Raw genomic sequence first — 21613 nt, 5'->3', positions numbered from 1 at the left:
TTCACTGCGCATGCGCATGCACCTCCTGCCAGCCAGCTGATTTCCGGAGCTCTGCTGTGCATGCATGGGGGTGCATGCGGGAGAGGCACATGCATGTGCAGGGAGTCACAGGGTGTGTGCACATATGCATGGGAGATAGGGGGAAGCACAGGGGGTGGCGCATATGCAGGAAGCGGGATGGACTGGGGTATTGCGCATGCGTTGCATTATGAGTATGAGTACGCCTGCACATGCTGTCAAGTGCACACACTTTTGGCATGTTATCCCAACTCAACACAATAAATATTGTATTTCCCCATAGCTTATTGGCCACAATAAGATGTCCATAGCCAGTTGTCCAATTCCTGTCTCAATTGTATCTATCTTATATAAAAATTGCTCTGTGTATGTGTGTGTCTGTATGTGTGTGTGTGTGTGTTTTCCAGCATAACTCTGTAACTTCTCAAGCAATTTCAACCAAACTTGGTACGCACACTACTTACTCTCTGAAAACAAATACTGTGGGGGTAAGACACCCCTAACACCCCTCGGAGTGTTTGTTCTGTTAAGATGCAGTCTGTTGTGCCTTAAAATGGCTTCTTCTGTACTGTCTTAAAATGGATTCTACTGTACAGCACAGTGGAGTTGCCATGGTAACGGCATCATAGTACTCCATAAGGGGGCTCTCTCTGGTAAGTGGGGAAATGCAACGTTAGAAATTACGTTTCTTGGGGCACAGGCAAAACATTTTTAACTTATTTAATTGTCGCCAAAATCAGGACTCGGGGAGAAGTTGCTCTTGCCATCACCTCTTCAGGAATTGCGGCGACATTCATGGAAGGAGGGAGGACAGCCCATTCCTCACGTTGCCACTTGACATCGCCATTCCTATCTAATACAGGATTGGGATAAATAAATACCCAGGCAACGCCAGCTTATTTTTTGGAGTATAAGACGCACCTTTTTCCATCAAAAAAGAGGCTGAAAATCTGGGTGCGTCTTATACACTGAATACAGCATTTTTTGCCTCCCAAAGCCCCACCCCTTCACCAAAATGGCCGTGCAGAGCATTTAGGAGACTTTCAGAGTGCTCCTGAGGGCTGGGGAGGGCAGAAATGAGCAAAAACCAGCCCACTTTTTCTCAGTTTTGCCCCCCCCAGCCCCCGGAAGCACTGTATAAATGTTCTAAAGGCTATGCATGCCCTTTTTTGACAAAAAACGGCCTGTTTTTTGCTCCCCCCCCGGAGCACTCTACAAGCCTCCTAAAGGCTATTCATGCCCTTTTTTGGGGGGGGGGGAAGGAGGACCATTTTCGTGAAAAAATGGGCCGTTTTTGGGAGGTCTGCAGAGTGCAAAAACTTTTTTTTTTTGTAATTTGCCTCTTCAAAATCTTGCTGCCTGGTCTTATACTCTGGTGTGTCTTATACTCTGTCAGCCTCTGCTTTGCTGCTGCTTCGGCTGCCATTGAAACGGGGAGGGGAGGCATGGTATTTGGGAGGGGAATACTAATTATGCTGGAGGAAGATTCTGGAGTTTCTGCTGCCTGTCTTACTGCGCATGTGGAGGGGGTTTCCCGCCAAGGCCAACGGCACCGACATTCCATCTGGGTGATGCATGCCTTTCGAAGTTATCTCACACCTGACACTTGGGAGAATTATGATTGGACTGTAACTGGGATGCCAAGGGGAGGGGAATGGGTTATTCTATATATCATTTGCTTTCGCGCCTAAATAATCAGTCTTCGCTTTGCTACGCTTCTAATCATTTATAATTAGTAAAAGTACACTTGATTTCTATCAATGGAGTCTCGTGGTTTCCTTTCCTAATTATTTAATGGAGGAGTGCTGACATACTCTGAAAAATATGGTAGTTCAACAAATAAAAAACACAATCAAATGCAATTTTCTTACGACACTGTTCTCACAAGTATCTGAACCTCAGGTTGTGCCTCTTTTAGGACGCATCCCCTAGAAGTCCTCTTTTCTGGTCACCTTTAGCTGGATATCCTGGAGTGAGAGGATCTCCAGCACCATCCAGAAGGAGGACGTTGCCACGTTGGGCTCCGCCTCCTGGCAGATTCCAGCCATCTGGGTAAGGCTGAACTCCAGGAGCACAAGAATCAGCAGGGTCTGAGTATAAAATGATGCCTTTGGCCCCAGCCAGGTAAGCATTCTTAACCTAGGGATAAACAGGATTGGCGAACTACAGTATATGATTGTATTCACATAGCTAAAAAAATTCCCCCATAGCTTGACCAATAGAATAGCAATAGCACTTATATACTGCTTTACAATGCTTTACAGCCCTCTCTAAGCAGTTTACAGAGTCAGCCTATTGCCCCCAATAATCTTGGTCCTCATTTTACCCACCTCGGAAGGATGGAAGGCTGAGTCAACCTTTGAGCCTGGTGAGATTCGAACTGCCAAACTGCAGGCAGCCAGCGGGCAGCAGAATTAGCCTGCAGTACTGCACTCTAACCACTGCACCATTGCAGCTCTTATGTTATACAATAGAACAGAATAACAGAGTTGTAAGGGACCTTGGAGGTCTTCTAATCCAATCCTCTACTCCGGCGGGAAACCCTCTATCCTTGTGGACAAATGGTTGTCTAATCTCTTCCTAAAAACTTCCAGTGTTGGGGCATTTACAACTTCTGGAGGCAAGTTGTTCCACTGATTAATTGTTCTAACTGTCAGGAAATTTCTCCTCAGTTCTAAGTTGCTTCCCTCCTTGATTAGTTTCCCTCCATTGCTCCTTGTCCTGCCCTCAGATGCCTTGGAGAATAGTTTGACTCCCTCTTCTTTGTGGCAACCCCTGAGATATTGGAACACAGCTATCATGTCACCTCTAATCCAGGGGTGGATTGCTGCTGGCGTTACTGCCAGTTTGCTTCGTGCGCATGCTGTTCACTTTGCGCATGTGCTGCTCGCTTTGCTTGCCCGTGTGCCCACTGTACATTGCTTGCCCACGCGCAGTTGCCTGTAAATTATTCTGCGCATGCGCAGAACATTAAAAAAATGACTAAAAAAACTTGCTGGCAATGATATGGGCGACCGGGGAACCAATTCAGGGGCGTGGCCAGCCTGTCATCCCTACCGGTTTGGCGACCCAGTCACAATTTCCACCACTGGTTCACCCGAAACGGTGCAAACCGGTAGCAACCCATCTCTTCTCTAGTCCTTCTTTTCTTTTCTTTTTTTAAATATATTTTTATTTTCAAAACAAACATACGAATCCTCCTTCTTTACATACTGTAGAAAGTGTATCAGTTGGTTACAAAAGGCTTTTGTGCATCTCTTCCACCGTCATCAAATATAATTCATATTAACTCTAATATCTTAACTCGGATATTTATTAAATTACTATCATCATACCTCCCCTTTCTTTGACTATGATTATTTAAACGTCCTTCATCATAAAATATACCAAGATTTAATACATAACCACATACTGGCGTTTCATTTACTTATTTATAAAATCCTCCATTAACATTAAATCCTCATATCCTATTCTAGCTAAACATCCATAATATTTAATACCAAAATTTTCTAATCCTTCTTTCCAAATCCCTGTTTACCATTTACATACAATTCCCTTATATGATACCCATACGCGTACATAATTCATTATCATTATCCTTTCTTTATCTAGTCCTTCTTTTCATTAGACTAGACTTAACTAATTCTTGCAACTGTTTTTCATATGTTTTAGCCTCCCGTCCCCTAATTGTTTTTCAGTTTCTCATAAGCTTTCCCCTGAAAAAGCAAAGCTGATATCCTCTTACCTTATTTCCTCTGAAGATCTTCCCATATCTGACAATGACAATTTTCCCAGAACAATTAATTCCCATCTCTCGCTCTAATCTGTGGAAATCCTCTATCCTGCCATAGTTCACATACACCAAATCTCCCTGGAATACAAACGGTGTGTTAACAACGCATATAGATGACATGGGGAAGTTGCAAAGCGCACCCACTCAGCTGTGCTTTCTCTTTGTTTGTTCGTCCGTTTCAAACGTCAGTAAAAGTATGTGCATTTTAGCAATTACACGTTCATCATTTGAACACAATTCTATTACAAAATTTGCCCTTGCAACGTTCAAAACCGCAAATCCCTCTTGTCTGTCTTAAAACTTTCTAACAACTGCAAGTAAGAAAAACATTGTTAACTCTATCCCTCTGCTGCTCAGAAACTATAGCAATAGCAATAGCAGTTAGACTTATATACCACTTCATAGGGCTTTCAGCCCTCTCTAAGCGGTTTACAGAGTCAGCATATCGCCCCCAACAACAATCCGGGTCCTCATTTTACCCACCTCGGAAGGATGGAAGGCTGAGTCAACCCTGAGCCGGTGAGATTTGAACAGCCGAACTGCAGAACTACAGTCAGCTGAAGTAGCCTGCAGTGCTGCATTTAACCACTGCGCCACCTTGGCTCTAAGTAGTAACTAAGTAATAAACTAAGTAGTAGTAACTAAGTAGTGCTGAGCTTGGTTAATCTTGAATAGGAGACCACCTAGAGTCTCCGTGCTGAACCTGGTTAATACTTGAATGAGACAGTAAAAGTCCATGATGGGAACCTGTGACATTTGTGCTGGAAGTGGCAGGCAGAGCTACTGTATCTCTCCGGACACGTGAGCTGTCGCCCATTGCTCTTCCATGTTCCGGCGCGCTGGCCAGCTGGTCTTCGTGCGCATGGGAGCATTGGAAACCAGAGGTGCAGCTGCTGAGGGCGCATGTGCATGCTGGGCAGCTGCTCTTCTGGTTTCTGGCATGCACGTATGCATAGGCCAGCTGGTCTTCGCACACACACTTGTGCCAGAAACTGGAAGACCAGGCCAGTATGCATGTGTGTGCCGGAAGCTGGAGGAGCACACCAGGCTGCTCTTACGGTTTCCAGCATGTGTGCAGGTATGTACATGTGCACTCCTGTATCGACACTTGGTGCCGAAAAGGTTCACCAACACTGGTATAAAGGATCTCTCGTCCCAGATTAACTTGGCTCGGCACTGCTTAATTGTTGGATTCTGTTAAATCATTCCCCAAATCCAATCTAAACAGACTGTGTGCGTGTGTCTATGTGTCAAATTTAATCACTAGGAATTGCTTCTGGGTGGTACCTGTGTTGGGTTGATGCCATGGAGGCATAGACACTAAAGGGTCTGCAGTTCTCTTACCTGCCTCCTCTACCTGTTGGGTTGTTTCTATAAGATTAAAATCTTAAAGATTAAGATCTTCATTTTAATTTGATTAAATTATCTGAAAGTCTAAAGTAGGACAAGCACCAGTTTGGTTGAGTGTTAAGTCATCAGGAGGCTAGACACCAGGAGACTGGGAGTTCTAGTCTCACCTTAGCCATGAAAGCCAGCTGGGTAAATGTTGGGCCAGCCACCAGGAGGCAGTGAGTTCTAGTCTCACTTTAGGTATGAAAGCCAGCTGGGTGAACGTTGGGCCAGCCACCAGGAGACAGTGAGTTCTAGTCTCACTTTAGGTATGAAAGCCAGCTGGGTCAATGTTGGGCCAGCCACCAGGAGACAGTGAGTTCTAGTCTCACTTTAGGTATGAAAGCCAGCTGGGTGAACATTGGGCCAGTCACCAGGAGGCAGTGAGTTCTAGTCTCACTTTAGGTATGAAATCCAGCTGGGTGAACGTTGGGCCAGCCACCAGGAGACAGTGAGTTCTAGTCTCACTTTAGGTATGAAATCCAGCTGGGTGAACGTTGGACCAGCCACCAGGAGACAGTGAGTTCTAGTCTCACTTTAGGTATGAAAACCAGCTGGGTGAACGTTGGGCCAGCCACCAGGAGACAGTGAGTTCTAGTCTCACTTTAGGTATGAAAGCCAGCTGGGTGAACGTTGGGCCAGTCACCAGGAGGCAGTGAGTTCTAGTCTCACTTTAGGTATGAAAGCCAGCTGGGTGAACGTTGGGCCAGCCACCAGGAGACCGTGAGTTCTAGTCTCACTTTAGGTATGAAAGCCAGCTGGGTGAACGTTGGGCCAGCCACCAGGAGACAGTGAGTTCTAGTCTCACTTTAGGTATGAAAGCCAGCTGGGTGAACCAGGAGACAGTGAGTTCTAGTCTCACTTTAGGTATGAAAGCCAGCTGGGTCACTTTGGGCCAGCCACCAGGAGACAGTGAGTTCTAGTCTCACTTTAGGTATGAAAGCCAGCTGGGTGAACCAGGAGACAGTGAGTTCTAGTCTCACTTTAGGTATGAAAGCCAGCTGGGTGAATGTTGGGCCAGCCACCAGGAGACAGTGAGTTCTAGTCTCACTTTAGGTATGAAAGCCAGCTGGGTGAACGTTGGGCCAGTCACCAGGAGGCAGTGAGTTCTAGTCTCACTTTAGGTATGAAAGCCAGCTGGGTGAACGTTGGGCCAGCCACCAGGAGACAGTGAGTTCTAGTCTCACTTTAGGTATGAAAGCCAGCTGGGTCAATGTTGGGCCAGCCACCAGGAGACAGTGAGTTCTAGTCTCACTTTAGGTATGAAAGCCAGCTGGGTGAACATTGGGCCAGTCACCAGGAGGCAGTGAGTTCTAGTCTCACTTTAGGTATGAAATCCAGCTGGGTGAACGTTGGGCCAGCCACCAGGAGACAGTGAGTTCTAGTCTCACTTTAGGTATGAAATCCAGCTGGGTGAACGTTGGACCAGCCACCAGGAGACAGTGAGTTCTAGTCTCACTTTAGGTATGAAAGCCAGCTGGGTCACTTTGGGCCAGCCACCAGGAGACAGTGAGTTCTAGTCTCACTTTAGGTATGAAAGCCAGCTGGGTGAACCAGGAGACAGTGAGTTCTAGTCTCACTTTAGGTATGAAAGCCAGCTGGGTGAACGTTGGGCCAGCCACCAGGAGACAGTGAGTTCTAGTCTCACTTTAAGTATGAAAGCCAGCTGGGTCACTTTGGGCCAATCACTAGGAGGCCTTCTGTTTAAAGGGGGTTCTTCACAGCTTTAGGATGCCAGATCCAATTCCCGTCCAGCCTTCTTCTCTGTTAGCTCAGATAGAGCAGTTACATTTTCCTATATCTTAGAACCCAAAGGTACTTATTTCCAAAAGGCATGTGGACTTTCTTGTATTTTTTTTAAGTTTTATTTCATCCAAGAAGCTTCTTTCGTTCTAAGGTTTTCCTTAGATAAGAAGTGGAAACATTTTCAAACAAATAATCTGGAAAGTACAGTTGCCTTTTGGGGGGAAAAAAACCACCTTTGGGACATCTAAGATCTGAATGATTGAGAATCTCCACAGGCATATAGCTTAGAACCTTGCAGATCTAAAGGCAGCCCCAATTCCGTTTAAGCCTTACCTCTGGTTCACCCTGGGCCGAGAAAGCACTATAAGGTGGGACAATGTCTTCAACAGTCTCATATCCTGCAGGAACAGGCTCAGAGAGTGATGAGTTGAAAATCTATATAGTAAAGAAGGCACAAGAGGGGGGAAATGGCATATAAAAGCAACATCTGATTCATCCAACGTGGGTGTGGGCAAAAGTTTAGAATGGAATGGAGTGGAGTGGAGCGGAACAGAATGGAGCAGAACGGAGCGGAATGGGATGGAATAGAATGGAGTGGAGTGAAACAGAATGGAGTGGAGTGGAACAGAATGGAGCAGAACGGAGCGGAATGGGATGGAATAGAATGGAATGGAGTGAAGTGGAATGGAATGGAACAGAGTGGAATAGAACGGGGCAGAACGGAGTGGAATGGGATGTAATAGAATGGAGTGGAGTGGTGTGGAATGGAATAGAGCGAAGCAGAGCAGAACGGAGCAGAACAGAGCGGAATGGGATGGAATAGAATGTAATGGAGTGAAGTGGAGCGGAGAGAGTGGACTGGAATAGAAGATAACAGAAAAGAACAGAAGGGAACAGAACAGAACAGAATAGAATAATAACTTTATTGTCACTTTGAATCAGTGGTGGGATTCAGCCAGTTCGTACCACTTCGGGAGAACCGGTTGTAAACTTTCTGAGCAGTTTGGTGAACTGGTTGTTGGAAGAATTCATTAGGGCAGAGAACCAATTGTTAAATTATTTGAATCCCACCACTGCTTTGAATGGACACTAATTGGCATACATTAAAGTGAAATTTAGTTGCATACAGCTCTCAAAGGTTCACCATCTCCAATATACACTACATAATAGAATAAATAAATAAATACAGATTTATAGAGGGAGGGGGTGATGGAGGGAGTTGAGGGAGGAGTGGAGATTCATTTAAGAAACGGGCCCATCAAAATGAAGCCAATTTAGCTAAACCCTCAAAACAATGGCTGTGTTTGCTTAGCATATAATGCCAAATGAATCTCTGTGATGGCTTTGTGTAATTATTAAGGCAAGGGTCTCAAAACCTAGCCCTTTTAAGACTCATGGACTTCAACCCCCAGAATTCCTCAGCCAGCATGGCAAGTTGAGGGATTGTGGAAGTTGAACTCCACAAGTCTTAAAGTGGCCAAATTCATTCTTTTCTAGAAGCCAAGGTCATCTTCTGTCTCTGCACTTTTACACCTGACTGGAAGCAGCTGGGTGTGGATGCCAGCGTGGAAGAAGAAGATTGGACCATGTGATGGATTGTGGGTGTGGGGACAAGATCATGAACTTTTAACTGGGTGGAATTCTGATGTCATTTCCAGAACTGGGATTAATACAAATGTGCTAAGATGTCTGCTTTATTAAATTGGAACTTTAAGGATCGTTTTGCCTTGGACTCTGATTTAATTCTACCTGATACTTGGAACGCTGACAACAGATTTATTAGGCACGTCATATTGGCACCATCTGGTGAAAACCCGACTCTAAAGTCCTGCGGTTTTCCCCACCCAAATTAAAAGCAAATGTTCTCTCCCCCTTTCTTCATGTCCATCACACGGTCCAATAAGGTCACAATCCAAACTTCAGTTGGTTCCAGTCCATGCCTTCCCAGCACCCGGTGAGTGTCCTTAGTTCCCATAAGAAAAAAAATATTTTGACTACAAGTCCCCAGCTATCTCTATTCTCCCCTTCCATTCCAACAGTTGATTGATTGATTGATTGATTGATTACATTTATATGCCGCCCTTTTCCCTGAAGGGGACTCAGGGCGGCTCACAATTCAATCAGGGAAGGGGGTACAGACAGGGGGATAAAAAAGACAAGACATAACAATACACAATTTAAAAGCACACAACAACCATACCATTCGAGGGGGGGGGGGGCAAAAGCTCTTTAGCCCCAGGCCTGTCGGAACAGCCAGGTTTTAAGGGCTTTGCGGAAGGCCTGGAGGGTGGTGAGGGTTCGAATCTCCACAGGGAGCTCGTTCCAGAGGATCGGAGCAGCCACAGAGAAGGCTCTCCTCTGGGTAGTTGCCAGTCGGCATTGGCCGGCGGATGGAATTCGGAGGAGGCCTAATCTGTGGGATCTGATCGGTCTATTGGAGGTAATTGGCAGCAGGCGGTCTCTCAAGTACCCAGGTCCAATACCAACTATCTCGGCTGTGGCAGCCCTGAAGATGCTGAAAAATGGCTTCAGGCTTGACATCTGCAATCACCTGAATACAATCTGGGCACTTGGTAACTGGCTGCCATTTACAATGTTTGCAGCATCCTTCAGTCACATGATCATGACCAGCCAGCCTTTGAAGAGCAAAGTCAATGGGGGAAGGCAGGTTCATTTAAGAACCATATGATTTACCATATTTTTCAGAGTATAAGATGCTCCGAAGTGTAAGACGTACCTAGCTTTTGAGGAGGAAAACAAGAAAAAAAATTCTACCTCTGCCTGCCTCCCAGCAATTCGCCTCCTTGGAGCAAATAGCAAACAGCCAGTTTCAGTTTCAGCACAGCCTAATCAGCACAAGCAGTTGATTGTTGGGCCTCCCGACAATCAGCTGTTTCAGGCTGCAGGGATTGCCGTAACAGATTGCCACCTCCGTGCGCCCCATTTTCGGCCTCTGCATCCTGTTTTCAGCCTCTGCACACTCCATAGGAATGGGCGGAAAGTGGGGCCCAAGGAGGCCGAAAACGGGGCACGTAGAGGCCAAAATGGGGGCACGGATGCGGCAATAGATGATGGCAATCCCTGCAGCCTGAAACATCTGCTGGTCGGGAAGCCGATCCCACCAACAATCAGCTGCTTGTGCTAATCAGGCTGTGCTGAAGCTGAAACAGGCTGTTTGCTGCAAAGAGGCAAATTGCTGGGAGGCAGAGGCCAAAGGGTGGGAGCCAGCGGGTGGGCAGGGCTACATTCGTTGTATAAGACGCACCCAAATTTTCAACCTCCTTTAGGGGGGGAAGTGCATCTTATACTTTGAAAAATACAGTACTTAAAAACTGCACAACACATTTAATGTCCATGGCGATTCGCTCAACGGCCACAATAAAAACGGTTGCAAAGTTGGGTTCTGGTCATGTGATCCCACATTTAATGACCACATCACTTAGCAATGGAAATCTCCATTATGGTTCATAAGCCGAGGAACGCCCCCTATACAACCCCATATTAGCCTAATGCATCTGGTTGTGAAAATTACTTTCTATACATAATCCAGCCCCCCCCTCCTTTACCTCTTGGCCACGCTCATCAATGAGCGAGATATAATTAGGATTCGTTTTGTTGGGGTAGGAAAGCAGAACATCGTAAGGAGCCATTTGGACCGAGTCTAAGCCAAATGCTTTCCAGTTGGCTTGTATCTGTTCAGCTAGGCGTAGATTCTCCTGTGTACCAGCCAAGTGAGGCTGCTGGGTGAAATTGCTAGAAGAAAGAAGATGGCATTATTGACCCGACAGTAGAAAAAACAGAGGTGGGTTCCAACCGGTTCGACAAAGTAGGTAGTAACTCGGCCAGCCACGCCCCTGGCACCATCTTGATTTTTAGTTCTGCGCATGCGCAGAACAATCTTTATTGCAAAAAATGTATTTTTTCCCTTTTCTAATGTGCACATGCACGGAACTTTTTAGGTGCAAATGCGCATGCACGAGGAGCTTACGTTTGGTGTGCGCACACACACAAAAAAATTGTGCACAGAACCGGCAGCAATTTCAGCAACAATCCACCCCTGTAGAAAACATACTTTTCTTTATATCTGGGTAGACGGTTATACTTCTTTTTTTTTTACTTACAATACAATACAATACAATAGCAGAGTTGGAAGGGACCTTGGAGGTCTTCTAGTCCAATCCCCTGCCTAGGCAGGAAACCCTATACTGTTTCAGACAAATGGCTATCCAACATCTTCTTAAAGATTAGCTGAGAACTTTTACACAACATCCCATCTTGAACGTGTAACTCTGGGCAGTCAACCATACAAGTAGTTCTCGACTTACGACCACAATTGAGCCCATAATACATGTTGTTAAGCGAGACATTTCGGAGTATAAGACGCACCTTTTTCCCCACTAAAAGAGGGTGAAAATTTTGGTGCATCTTATACACCGAATGTAGCCCCGCCTGCCTACCGCCTCACCCTTTGGCCACTGCCTCCCAGCAATTTACCTCCTTGCAGCAAATGGGGAAAATGGGGCTTGCAGAAGCTGCCATAAGCTATGTCAATCCCTGCAGCCGGAAACAGCTGATGATCGGGAGGCCCATGCTGAAATTGAAAGTGAAACTTGCTGTTTGCTGCACAGGCAAATTGCTGGGAGGCAGAGGCAGATTTTATTTTTCTTGTGCTAATCAGGCTGTTTGCTGTTTGCTGCAAGGAGGTAAGTCAATAACTATAAATGCCTATAGAATGTTCAAATTATTAGACTTATTTTTTAAAGACTGCTTTATTATTGTTCTAGACAACTAAGCAAAATGAAGAATTTGTTTAAAATAAATGCTTGATCCGAAGAGGCCCAGTGCTATTGTAGCTTCTTTTAAATACCGGAGAATAACTATACTTCGAGAAAACACATCAATGTTAACAACATCTGTACAACTATAGTCTGAAATGTAACACCACAAACGGTGTATAATGTCTGTATTGTTTGCTGTTTGTTGCAAGGAGGCAAATTGCTGGGAGGCAGAGGCAGATTTGCCCCCCCCTTATTTTCATCCCCAAAAGCTAGGTGGGTCTTATACTTTGGAGAGTCTTATACTCAGAAAAATACGGTAGCTTACTGAAGAAATTGCTTGATGCTTTCTGCTTTCATTTCCTTCATGAAGGCTTCCAACATTTTCTCATGGGCATCTGTCCTCGGCAACTGATGGCCATGTTTATTCGCCAGCCAACCTGAAAATCAGATCAAACCAATTTATGTGACACGAAAAGCCAAGAGGTAAATTGTCACGTGCCCCAAATTTTGCAATTCAAGTGTCACCTCCTCACTAGCGCAGGTACACCAAGTGTGTTAACACAATTAACCTGGGTGTGGAATTAGCTCACCCTCACTACTTTCTTCATGAATCATAAACTGCAGTACAACTAGTCCTCAACTTATGACCCAATTGAGCCCCCGTTTCTGTTGCTATGTGACACAGTTAAGTGAGTTTTGCTTCATTTTACGACCTTTCTTGCTACAATTGTTGAGTGAATCACTGCCAATCTTCAGTTAGCAACACTGCCGTTAAGTGAATCTGTTTTCCCCACTGACTTTGCTCATCAGAAGGTCGCGAAAAGGAATTGCATGAACCCTTCCCCCAACACACTGCCACTGTCGTAAATATGAGTCAGTTTCCAAGTGTCTGAATTTGGATCATGTGACCATTGTTGCTCTAACAGCCGGGTGAAAAATGGTCATAAGTCACTTTTTTTCAGTGCCGTTGTAAGTTTGAGGGCTCAACAAAATGCTGTACGTCGAGGACTACCTATAATCAATCAGTATGACTGTACACAACAGCCTAAGCCAGTGATACAATATAATAATATAATATAATATAATATAATATAATATAATATAATATAATATAATATAATATAATATAATATAATATAATATAATATAATATTATAATATAATATAATATAATATAATATAATATAATATAATATAATATAATATAATATATATAATATAATAATATAATATAATATAATATAATATAATATAATATAATATAATATAATATAATATAATATAATATAATATAATATTATAATACAATACAATACAATACAATACAATACAATACAATACAATACAATACAATACAATACAATAGCAGAGTTGGAAGGGACCTTGGAGGTCTTCTAGTCTAACCCCCTGCCTTGGCAGGAAACCCTATACCTAGGATGGCGAACCTGTGGCACGCATGCCACAGGTGGCACACGGAGCCATTTGTCAGGGCATGCTTTCCTTTCCCTTTTCCTTTCCTTTCCTTGTTCCTTTCCTTTCCTTTCCTTTCCTTTTTCCTTTCCTTTTCCTTTTCCTTTCCTTTGCATTTTCCTTTCCCTTCCTTTCCCTTTCTTTTCCTTTCCTTCCTTTCCTTCCTTCCCTCTTCTTTTCCTTCCTTTTCCTTTCCTTTCATCCTTTTCCCCTTTTCTTTTCCTTTCTTTTTCCTTTACCCTTGTTTCCTTTCCTTTCCTTTCCTTTCCTTTTTTCCTTTCCTTTCCTTTTCCTTTCTTTCCCTTCCTTTTCCCCCTTTTCCTTTCCTTTCCCCTTTCCTTTCCTTTTTCCTTTCCTTTCTTTTCCTTTTCCCTTTCCTTTTCCCTTTCCTTTCCTTTTCATTTCCCTTTCTTTTCCATTCCTTTCCTTTTTCCTTTCTTTCCCCTTTCCTTTTCCTTTCTTTTCCTTTCTCTATTCCTTTTCCTTTTCCTTTTCCTTTCTTTCCTTTCACTTCCCCTTTTTCCTTTCCCTTTCCTTTTTCCTTTCTTTTCCTTTCCTTTTTCCTTTCTCTTTCCTTTTCCTTTCGTTTTCCTTTCTCCTTTCCTCCTTTCCTTCCTTTCCTTTCCTTTTTCTTTCCCTTTCCTTTTCCTTTCCTTTCCTTTTTCCTTTCTCTTCCTTTCCCTTTCTTTCCCTTTTTTCCTTTCCTTTCCTTTCCTTTCCCCTCTTTTCCTTTCTTTTCCTTCCCTTCCCTTTCCTTTCTTTTCCTTTCCTTCCCTTTTCCTTCCTTTCCTTTTCCTTTTTTCCTTTCCTTTTCCTTTCCCTTTCTTTTCCTTTCTTTTCCTTTCCTTTTTCCTTTCCTTTCCTTTCCTTTCCTTTTTCCTTTCCTTTTCCTTTTCCTTTCCTTTCCTTTTTCCTTTCCCTTCCTTTCCCTTTCTTTCCCTTTCCTTTCCTTTCCTTTTCCTTTCCCTTTCTTTTCCTTTCTTTTCCTTTCCTTTCCTTTTCCTTTTCCTTTCCTTTCTTTCCTTTCCTTTTCTTTCTTTTCCTTCCTTTCCTTCCTTTCCTTTCCTTTCTTTCTTTCCTTTCTTTCCTTTCCTTTTCCTTTCTTTTCCTTTCCTTTTTCCTTTCCTTTCCTTTCCTTTCCTTTTTCCTTTCCTTTTCCTTTTCCTTTCCTTTCCTTTTTCCTTTCCCTTCCTTTCCCTTTCTTTCCCTTTCCTTTCCTTTCCTTTTCCTTTCCTTTCTTTTCCTTTCTTTTCCTTTTTCTTTTCCTTTCCCTTCCTTTCTTTTCCTTTCCTTTCCTTTTCCTTTCCTTTCTTTTCTTTCCTTTTTCCTCTTTCCTTTTCCTTTTTCCTTTCTTTTCCGTCCTTTCCTTTCCTTTTCCTTTCCTTTTCCTTTTCCTTTCCTTTCCTTTTTCCTTTCCTTCTCTTTCCCTTTCTTTCCTTCCTTTCCTTTCTTTTCCTTCTCTTTTCCTTTCCCATTCTTTCCTTTCCTTTCTTTTCCTTTTCCATTCTTTCCTTCCCTTTCTTTTACTTTCTTCCTTTTCTTTCCCTTTCTTTCCTTCCCTTTCTTTGTCCTTTCCTTCCGTTCCTTTCTTTTTCCTTTCCTTTCCTTTCCTTTCTTCCTTCCTTTCCTTTTCCTTTTCCTTTCCTTTTCCTTTTCCTTTCCTTCCTTTTTCCTTTCCCTTCCTTTCCCTTTCTTTCCCTTTCCTTTCCTTTCCTTTTCCTTTCCCTTTCTTTTCCTTTCTTTTCCTTTCCTTTCCTTTTCCTTTTCCTTTCCCTTTCTTTTCCTTTCCTTCCCTTTTTCCTTTCAATTCCTTTTCCTTTATTTTCCTTTCCTTATTCCTTTCCTTTCCTTTTACTTTCCTTTTTTATTATAAATAGTGAACATTTTGGAAATCAAGTCAGAGACTCCAATCCTTTCTCATATTGTTAAAATAATTGTGTATACTTTTGGTTTTTTTAATTGTTAATTTCTCATTAATGATATATTGAGCACTAATTGTAATTCTTTGGTAATTCTTTGTCTAGTTCCTATATATTTCTGCATTAATTGTTCTTTCTTTCTTTCTTTCTTTCTTTCTTTCTTTCTTTCTTTCTTTCTTTTTCTTATCATTTGGTTTAAAACAAACAAAGAAAAAAGTTATCCACCGGGATCATTAAGTGGCGTTCATTCCAAAATAATTGCACAAAGGATTCCCAGACTTTCCCAACTATTTTTCATTTCCCAAACATGAATGATTCCCCCCACCCCACCCCCCGCCCTAGAAACTGAAACTAATCTGGATCCTTTCCAGCTTGCTCCTAACCAGCTGCGGAAACATTTTCCAAGCACGTGAATGCAATTTCCCTTTCCATAATGAGTGACAGATCACACATTCAGAGAGAGAGAGAGGGAGAGAGAGGGAGGGAGAGGGAGGGAGAGAGGGAGGGAGAGAGAGAGAGAGAGAGAGAGAGAGAGAGAAAACCTTTTTTTCTACAAGCCCTTTTCTCATTGGAAGAGGGAGAATGACAATATTGTGCAGCCTCAGTCCTACCGATTAAAAATCCCAGAAGAAACAAGATGACAGCTATTCCCACTGCTAGCACCCAGAATCGGGTCCGGGGCCCACAGCTTCCGTCCCTTGGGTAGGTGGGTTCGGTGCTTGTCCTCAAACTGGTCCACATTCTTTCCAGAGCTGTCGATTCGCCTAATGTTTTCCAGCCTTCTTCCAAACAGCCACCCAGGCTCGCAGGCTCTGGAAGGGGACAAAGTCTTCTCTGCTTTCTTTCTCCAGATCTTGGCTCCTCCTGCAGGCTCCTAAAAGAGAAACTGACCTGCAAAAAGGAGCTTGGACACCACTCTTGATCCGCAGCCAGGCTGGACACCACTTTTGATCCGCAGCCAAAGTTGCAGGCCTGGCTTCATTGCTGCTTTGTTTCAGAAGAGTTTCTTTTAGGGCGATGCAAAGGCGAACTCTTTGGGTCTCAGTGTTTTACCACAGCAACTCCCCGAAATGGCTTTTTGCCAAAAGCACATAATTTTCAAGTAATCCAGTACTTCCCTGAGTAGTAAAATGAGGTTTCTCAAGGAGGAATTTGGGGAGGCCATGGCAAAGACAGACAGACAGATGGGAGGGAGGAAAGGAGGAAAGAAAAAGGAGGAGGAAGGAAGGAAGGAAGGAAAAGAAAGAAAGAGAGGGAGGGAGAGACAGAGGAAGAGGAAGAAAAAGGAGAGTGGGAGAGGGGAAGGAAGGACAGAAAGAAGAGGAGGAGGGGGAAGGAAGGATGGAAGGAAGGAAGAGAAAGAAAGGAAGAAAGAGAGAGAGAGAAAAAAAAAGAAGGAAAAGGGAGGCGGGAGGAAAGGAAGGAAGGAAGAAAAAAGAAAGAAAAAGAAAAAGGGAGGGAAGGAAGGAAGGACAGAAACAAGAGGAGGAAAGAAGGAAGACAATTAGAGAAAGAAAGAAAGAAAGAGAAGGAAAAAGAAACGGGGGAGGAGGAAGGGAAGGAAGGAAGAGAGAGAGAGAAAGAAAAAGGGAGGGTGGGAGGGAGGGGAGGAAGGACAGAAAGAAGAGGAGGAGGAAGGAAGGAAGGAAGAGAAAGGAAGGAAGAAAGAAAGAGAGAGCAAGAAAAAGGGAGGCAGGAGGAGGACAAGGAAGAAAAAAAGAAAGAGAGAGAAAGGAGGGTGGGAGGGAGGGAAAGGAGGAAGGAAGGAAGGAAGGAAGGAAGGAAGGAAGGAAGGAAGGAAGGAAGGAAGGAAGGAGGGAAGGAAGGAAGGAAGGAAGGAACCGGGTTCTCTATTCCATTCCATTCCATTCCCTTATAGTAAACAGCAGTATTTTCACTTTTTTGCAATATTGCACTTTACCACTAGATGGCAGGGATGTACCATAAACCGCATAGCAGGAGAGCACTTAATCTGATACGCTTAAGGAATCTGGCAGTGCATTCTCTAATAAATTTAAATTAAATAATCATTAGAAAACATATTAAAATCGCATTGGAATTGGTTAGTTGAAAAAGGTGAGATCAGACCCCTTTTGATTTTGCTACCGTAAATGGCAGGAGCTACAGGGGTAGCTTTAAAAAAGAAATTGCTGTGGTACAGTACATCAGTGTCACACCTATTCAAACGGAAGAATTAGACTTCCCCTAAACCTTGCTAAAAAATACTGATCCAGATTGAACTATTCTCCCATCTGAATATTTTTCAAAGAAGGGAGAGGCACAATGAAAAATCAGCCCTCCTTAAATGTTTCCTCTAGTTTTCTTTTCAGATGCTATTCTCTGCTCGCTTGCTTCTCACAGTTAAGATTTGTGGTTCAGACCAGTAGTGGGTTGCAGGCGGTACGCCCCGGTACGGGTGTACTGGTGTCTGCCCGGAGCACCTGGTACCGTTCCGGTACGGTGCTCCAGAGGGCCCACCCGCCTGCCCAAGCTCCATACCTGTATTTGAGCTTTTGGGGCTTCTGTGCACATGCCTGTGCGATAGCAATAGCAGTTAGCAATAGCAGTTAGACTTATATACCGTTTCATAGGGCTTTCAGCCCTCTCTAAGTAGTTTACAGAGTCAGCATATTGCCCCCAACAACAATCCGGGTCCTCATTTTACCCACCTCGGAAGGATGGAAGGCTGAGTCAACCCTGAGCCGGTGAGATTTGAACAGCCGAACTGCAGAACTGCAGTCAGCTGAAGTAGCCTGCAGTGCTGCATTTAACCACTGTGGCACCTCGGCGATGAGCAGCTGGAGCATCGTGGAGGCGTCACAAGAGGTCAGGACGAGCACGGTGCGCGTCTTCATGTGGTGGACGCCGGCACAGTTGCAATGGGATCCGGAACCCACCACTGGTTCAGACCAAGTCGTAAATCAGCTAGTGATGTGAACAGGTGAGTTGAGAATAAAAAGGCAGAATTGCCTACATTTGTACTTAATAAGGAATAGCCAAGAAGCCCGAGTAGATGAGAGGAAGGTGTTTCATATTTTGTGTTCTAATAGAAATTTGCCCAAGCTGGTGATTTTAAGAAGAGATAGGACTGTGAGAGCCAACCTATGGCAAGTGTGCACCGGTGGCACACAGAGCTTTCTCTGCAGGCATGTGAGCTGTGGCCCCAGCTCAGCTTCACCACTCATACACGTGTGCCTTCCGGCAGCCAGCTGATTTTCGGGTGTCTGCTACGAATGTGTGGAAGCAGGGCACATGCGGGAGATGTGTTTGCATGTGTGGGGAGGGCGGAGGTCTCATGCCTGCATGGATAAGGGGCTGTGCAGAGTGTGTGTGTGTGGGGGGGGTACAGCACCCCCCCTCTGTGGGCCATTTTTGGTCCCAGGAGGCTGCTAGGAGGCCTACTGGTCCCAAAATGAGGTGCAGGGGGGTTGCACATGCCTACGCGAGGGTGAGGAGTCACATGAGGTGTCACACACCCATGGGCAGGAGAGCAGGGCACGGGGGGGGGTGTCACGAACACATTGCATTATGGGGTGGGTGCTGACTTCCTACAATCATAAGTATCCATGTCCACTCTATGTTATTCCGGTTTTTAAATTTGGTTTAGTATTTTATTCTATCGATTTTATTCTTTTGAAAAGGAATTCGGCAGTTAACTTACAGAGCCTAGTGGCATCTTTTTTGTGCCTCTAAGAACCCCGGGGGAGAAGAAAATCCCTACCATGACTTGGTTGTTTTAAAAGGCTGCAGTGAAGACCTTTCATATCTACAAGGATTTGGATTCTCCCTATTTCTTTAGCATTTAAAGGCAGGGGTGGAATTGAAATTTTTTAGCAACTGGCTATTGCTGGGTGGGCGTGGCCTACTTGGCCTCCTACACCACAGCAGGGGGAGGGGGTGTTTTCACCCTCCCTGGGAGGCTTTTCTTGAACCTCCGGGAGGGTGAAAGCAGCCTCCACCAGGTTCCAGAGACTCTCCAGAGAATAAAAACAGGCCCTTTTCCTGACTTCCAGAACTTCTGGGAGGCCCATTTTTTGCCCTCTCAGAGCCTGTGGGCCTGCACTTATCTGGCATGATGAATGGGCCACGTGGAGACTCCTGGGAGAGGAGCAGTGGGGTGGGTGGGGCCAGCCAGTCCTTCCAACTACCGGTTCAGCAAACCAGATGTAAAATTAGCATCCGGTTCGCCGGAACCGGTCCAAACAGCCTGAATCCCACCCCCTGCACTTACCTGGCATGATGAATGGGCCACGTGGAGACTCCTGGGAGAGAAGGAGTGGGGTGGGTGGGGCCAGCCAGTCCTTCCAACTACCAGTTCAGCAAACCAGATGTAAAATTAGCATCCGGTTCCCCCGAATCGGTCCGAACGGCCTAAATCCCATCCCTGTTTAGAGGACAATGTTTATCTGGTGTCTTTCATAGGAGCTAAGGTGGCACAGTGGTTAGAGTGCTGTACTGCAGGCCACTTCAGCTGACTGCTATCTGCAGTTCGGCGGTTCAAATCTCACCAGCTCAAGGTTGACTCAGCCTTCCATCCTTCCGAGGTGGGTGAAATGAGGACCCAGTCTGTGGGGGCGATATGCTGACTCTGTAAACCGCTTAGAGAGGGCTGAAAGCCCTATGAAGTAGTATATAAGTCTAACTGCTATTGCTATTTCACTTTGGTTAGAAGAACAGGGCGGATAAACTGTGAATTTGAGCCCACAACCGTGGCAGCCTTCCGTGACCATTCCACGCCAATTTTTCTTTTCTTTTCCCTCTTTCCCAATATTCGTAATAAAAGAGAGCATATTTCTCCACTCTCTGGTGCAGCCGATAATAAAAATTAAGTGCCAGGCTTCTGCTGTAGATTTACTGGATTTGCAGAAAAGGTCTGCCTCTCCCATTGCACCATTTCCTTTCTCTGCAATAATAATCTCATTAGGATGGGCTACGGGCTTTCCTGAGTGTATTCCATCTCCTACTTCCCATCTTCCTTTGCACCCATCTCTCTCTCTCTCTCTCTCTCTCTCTCTCTCTCTCTCTCTCTGTTTGTGGATCTCTCTCCAGAAAACTGCTGGATTGTAAATGACCCTTTGATGATGGACCTATTCTCCCTCAGAGGGACGCGGTGGCTCAATAGCTAAGATGCTGAGCTTGTCGATCAGAAAGGTCAGCAGTTTGGCGGTTAGAATCCCTAGCGCCACATAACAGAGTGAGCTCCCATTACTTGTCCCAGATTCTGCCAACCTAGCAGTTCGAAAGCATGTAAAAAATGCAAGCAGAAAAAGAGGGACCACCTTTGGTGGGAAGGTAACAGCGTTCAGTGTTCCTTCGGTGTTTAGTCACGGTGGCTAAATTATGCCAGAAAACACCGATTGCCCAGAGAAGTACACATCCGATTCGCGAGGAAAAAAGTAAGAGATATAATTTATAAAATAACAAGAGAGGAGCCAATGATGTACAAAGGGGAAGAGATACAAACCCTGAAACAAATCCTGTGAAGAGTGAGGGAGCAAAGGAGAGAATATCAATTCCTGGCGACACAACTGATTAAACGAGATATACTATTTAGGTGGTTGGTACCTGAAGGGATGTTGGTAACCTGGCAGGAGAAAAGGATTGAAGTTGACAATCTGGAGAAGGCACAGGATTTATATGAGCCACGGAGACGTCTTCGGACAGCGCTGGCTCTTCTGCTTTGAAACAGAGATGAGCACCGCCTCCTAGAGTTGGGAACGGCTAGTGCATATGTGCGAGGGGAACCGTTACCTATTCTCCCTGGCGGGCTCCATTGAAATGAGAAGAAGGCAGTGCATTTTTGCACAGCGACCAATGCACCAGTTCACCCTAATTTTCTGATGAGAACATTTTCAATCTTAAATACTCCCCCCCTCCCCTCCAATGGAAGCTTTTCAAGGAGATTACAAGTACTCCTCGGCATATAACAGTTTGTTCAGTGTCCATTGGGTGTTATTCATGATGGCCGCAGTGCCCTGAGGTCATGTGATCACTATTTTGCGACCTTCTGACAAAGCTCCGTTTTTTTGCTGGCAGAGGGCTATCGAAACAGACTGAAAATAAAACAGAAGGAGAAAGGTTTTCCCCTTTTGCATTTGAAAGGAGGAGGGAAAAGAGGAAAGACAAAGAAGAAGATGGGAAGAGAGCAAGGAAGGAAAAATAAGGAAAAATGGGAAGGAAGAAGAAAAGAGAATGAAGAGGGAGGGAGGGAAGGAAGGGAGGGAGGAAGGGAGGAGATTATTGTCAGGCCTGTAGCGGTTCCTTTAAGAATCTTTGGCCTGCCACACTCTTTCTTCTAGCTTCATCTTTAGTATGTGTTCTGACCCCTCTCCTCCGTCCAGGAACGAAAGCCGAGACAAAGGTAAATGAGAATGTTTTTTAATAAGTCCAGACTCTCGGTGGCTGAAAGCCAAATCAACAAAGAGATAAGCACTTCGGCAGCAAGTCCTACAAACCTTGGCAGCAATGCATATAAACTCTGGCAGCAATCCAGCCTGCCA

General features: G+C 44.7%; 1 protein-coding gene across 1 annotated transcript in view; it reads right to left on the bottom strand.

The window, feature by feature from the left end:
* LOC116510364 (putative N-acetylated-alpha-linked acidic dipeptidase) overlaps positions 1-15946 on the bottom strand; it is a 42626-nt gene extending 26680 nt beyond the window's left edge. Inside the window, exons 1-6 of the mRNA XM_032219889.1 lie at positions 15725-15946; positions 12050-12161; positions 10513-10699; positions 7280-7381; positions 3764-3889; positions 1971-2157 (exon numbers count right to left, since the gene is read on the bottom strand). Of these exons, the coding sequence (XP_032075780.1) occupies positions 1971-2157; positions 3764-3889; positions 7280-7381; positions 10513-10699; positions 12050-12161; positions 15725-15854 (844 nt within the window). The 5' untranslated portion in view covers positions 15855-15946. The remainder of the gene's footprint in view (positions 1-1970; positions 2158-3763; positions 3890-7279; positions 7382-10512; positions 10700-12049; positions 12162-15724) is intronic.
* Between the last annotated feature and the right edge of the window lie 5667 nt (positions 15947-21613).

The sequence above is a fragment of the Thamnophis elegans genome, chromosome 6, assembly GCF_009769535.1.
Source record: "Thamnophis elegans isolate rThaEle1 chromosome 6, rThaEle1.pri, whole genome shotgun sequence".
Taxonomy (NCBI): domain Eukaryota; kingdom Metazoa; phylum Chordata; class Lepidosauria; order Squamata; family Colubridae; genus Thamnophis; species Thamnophis elegans.
The sequence above is the reverse complement of the archived record's forward strand: the minus strand, read 5'-3'. Positions and strand labels throughout refer to the sequence as shown.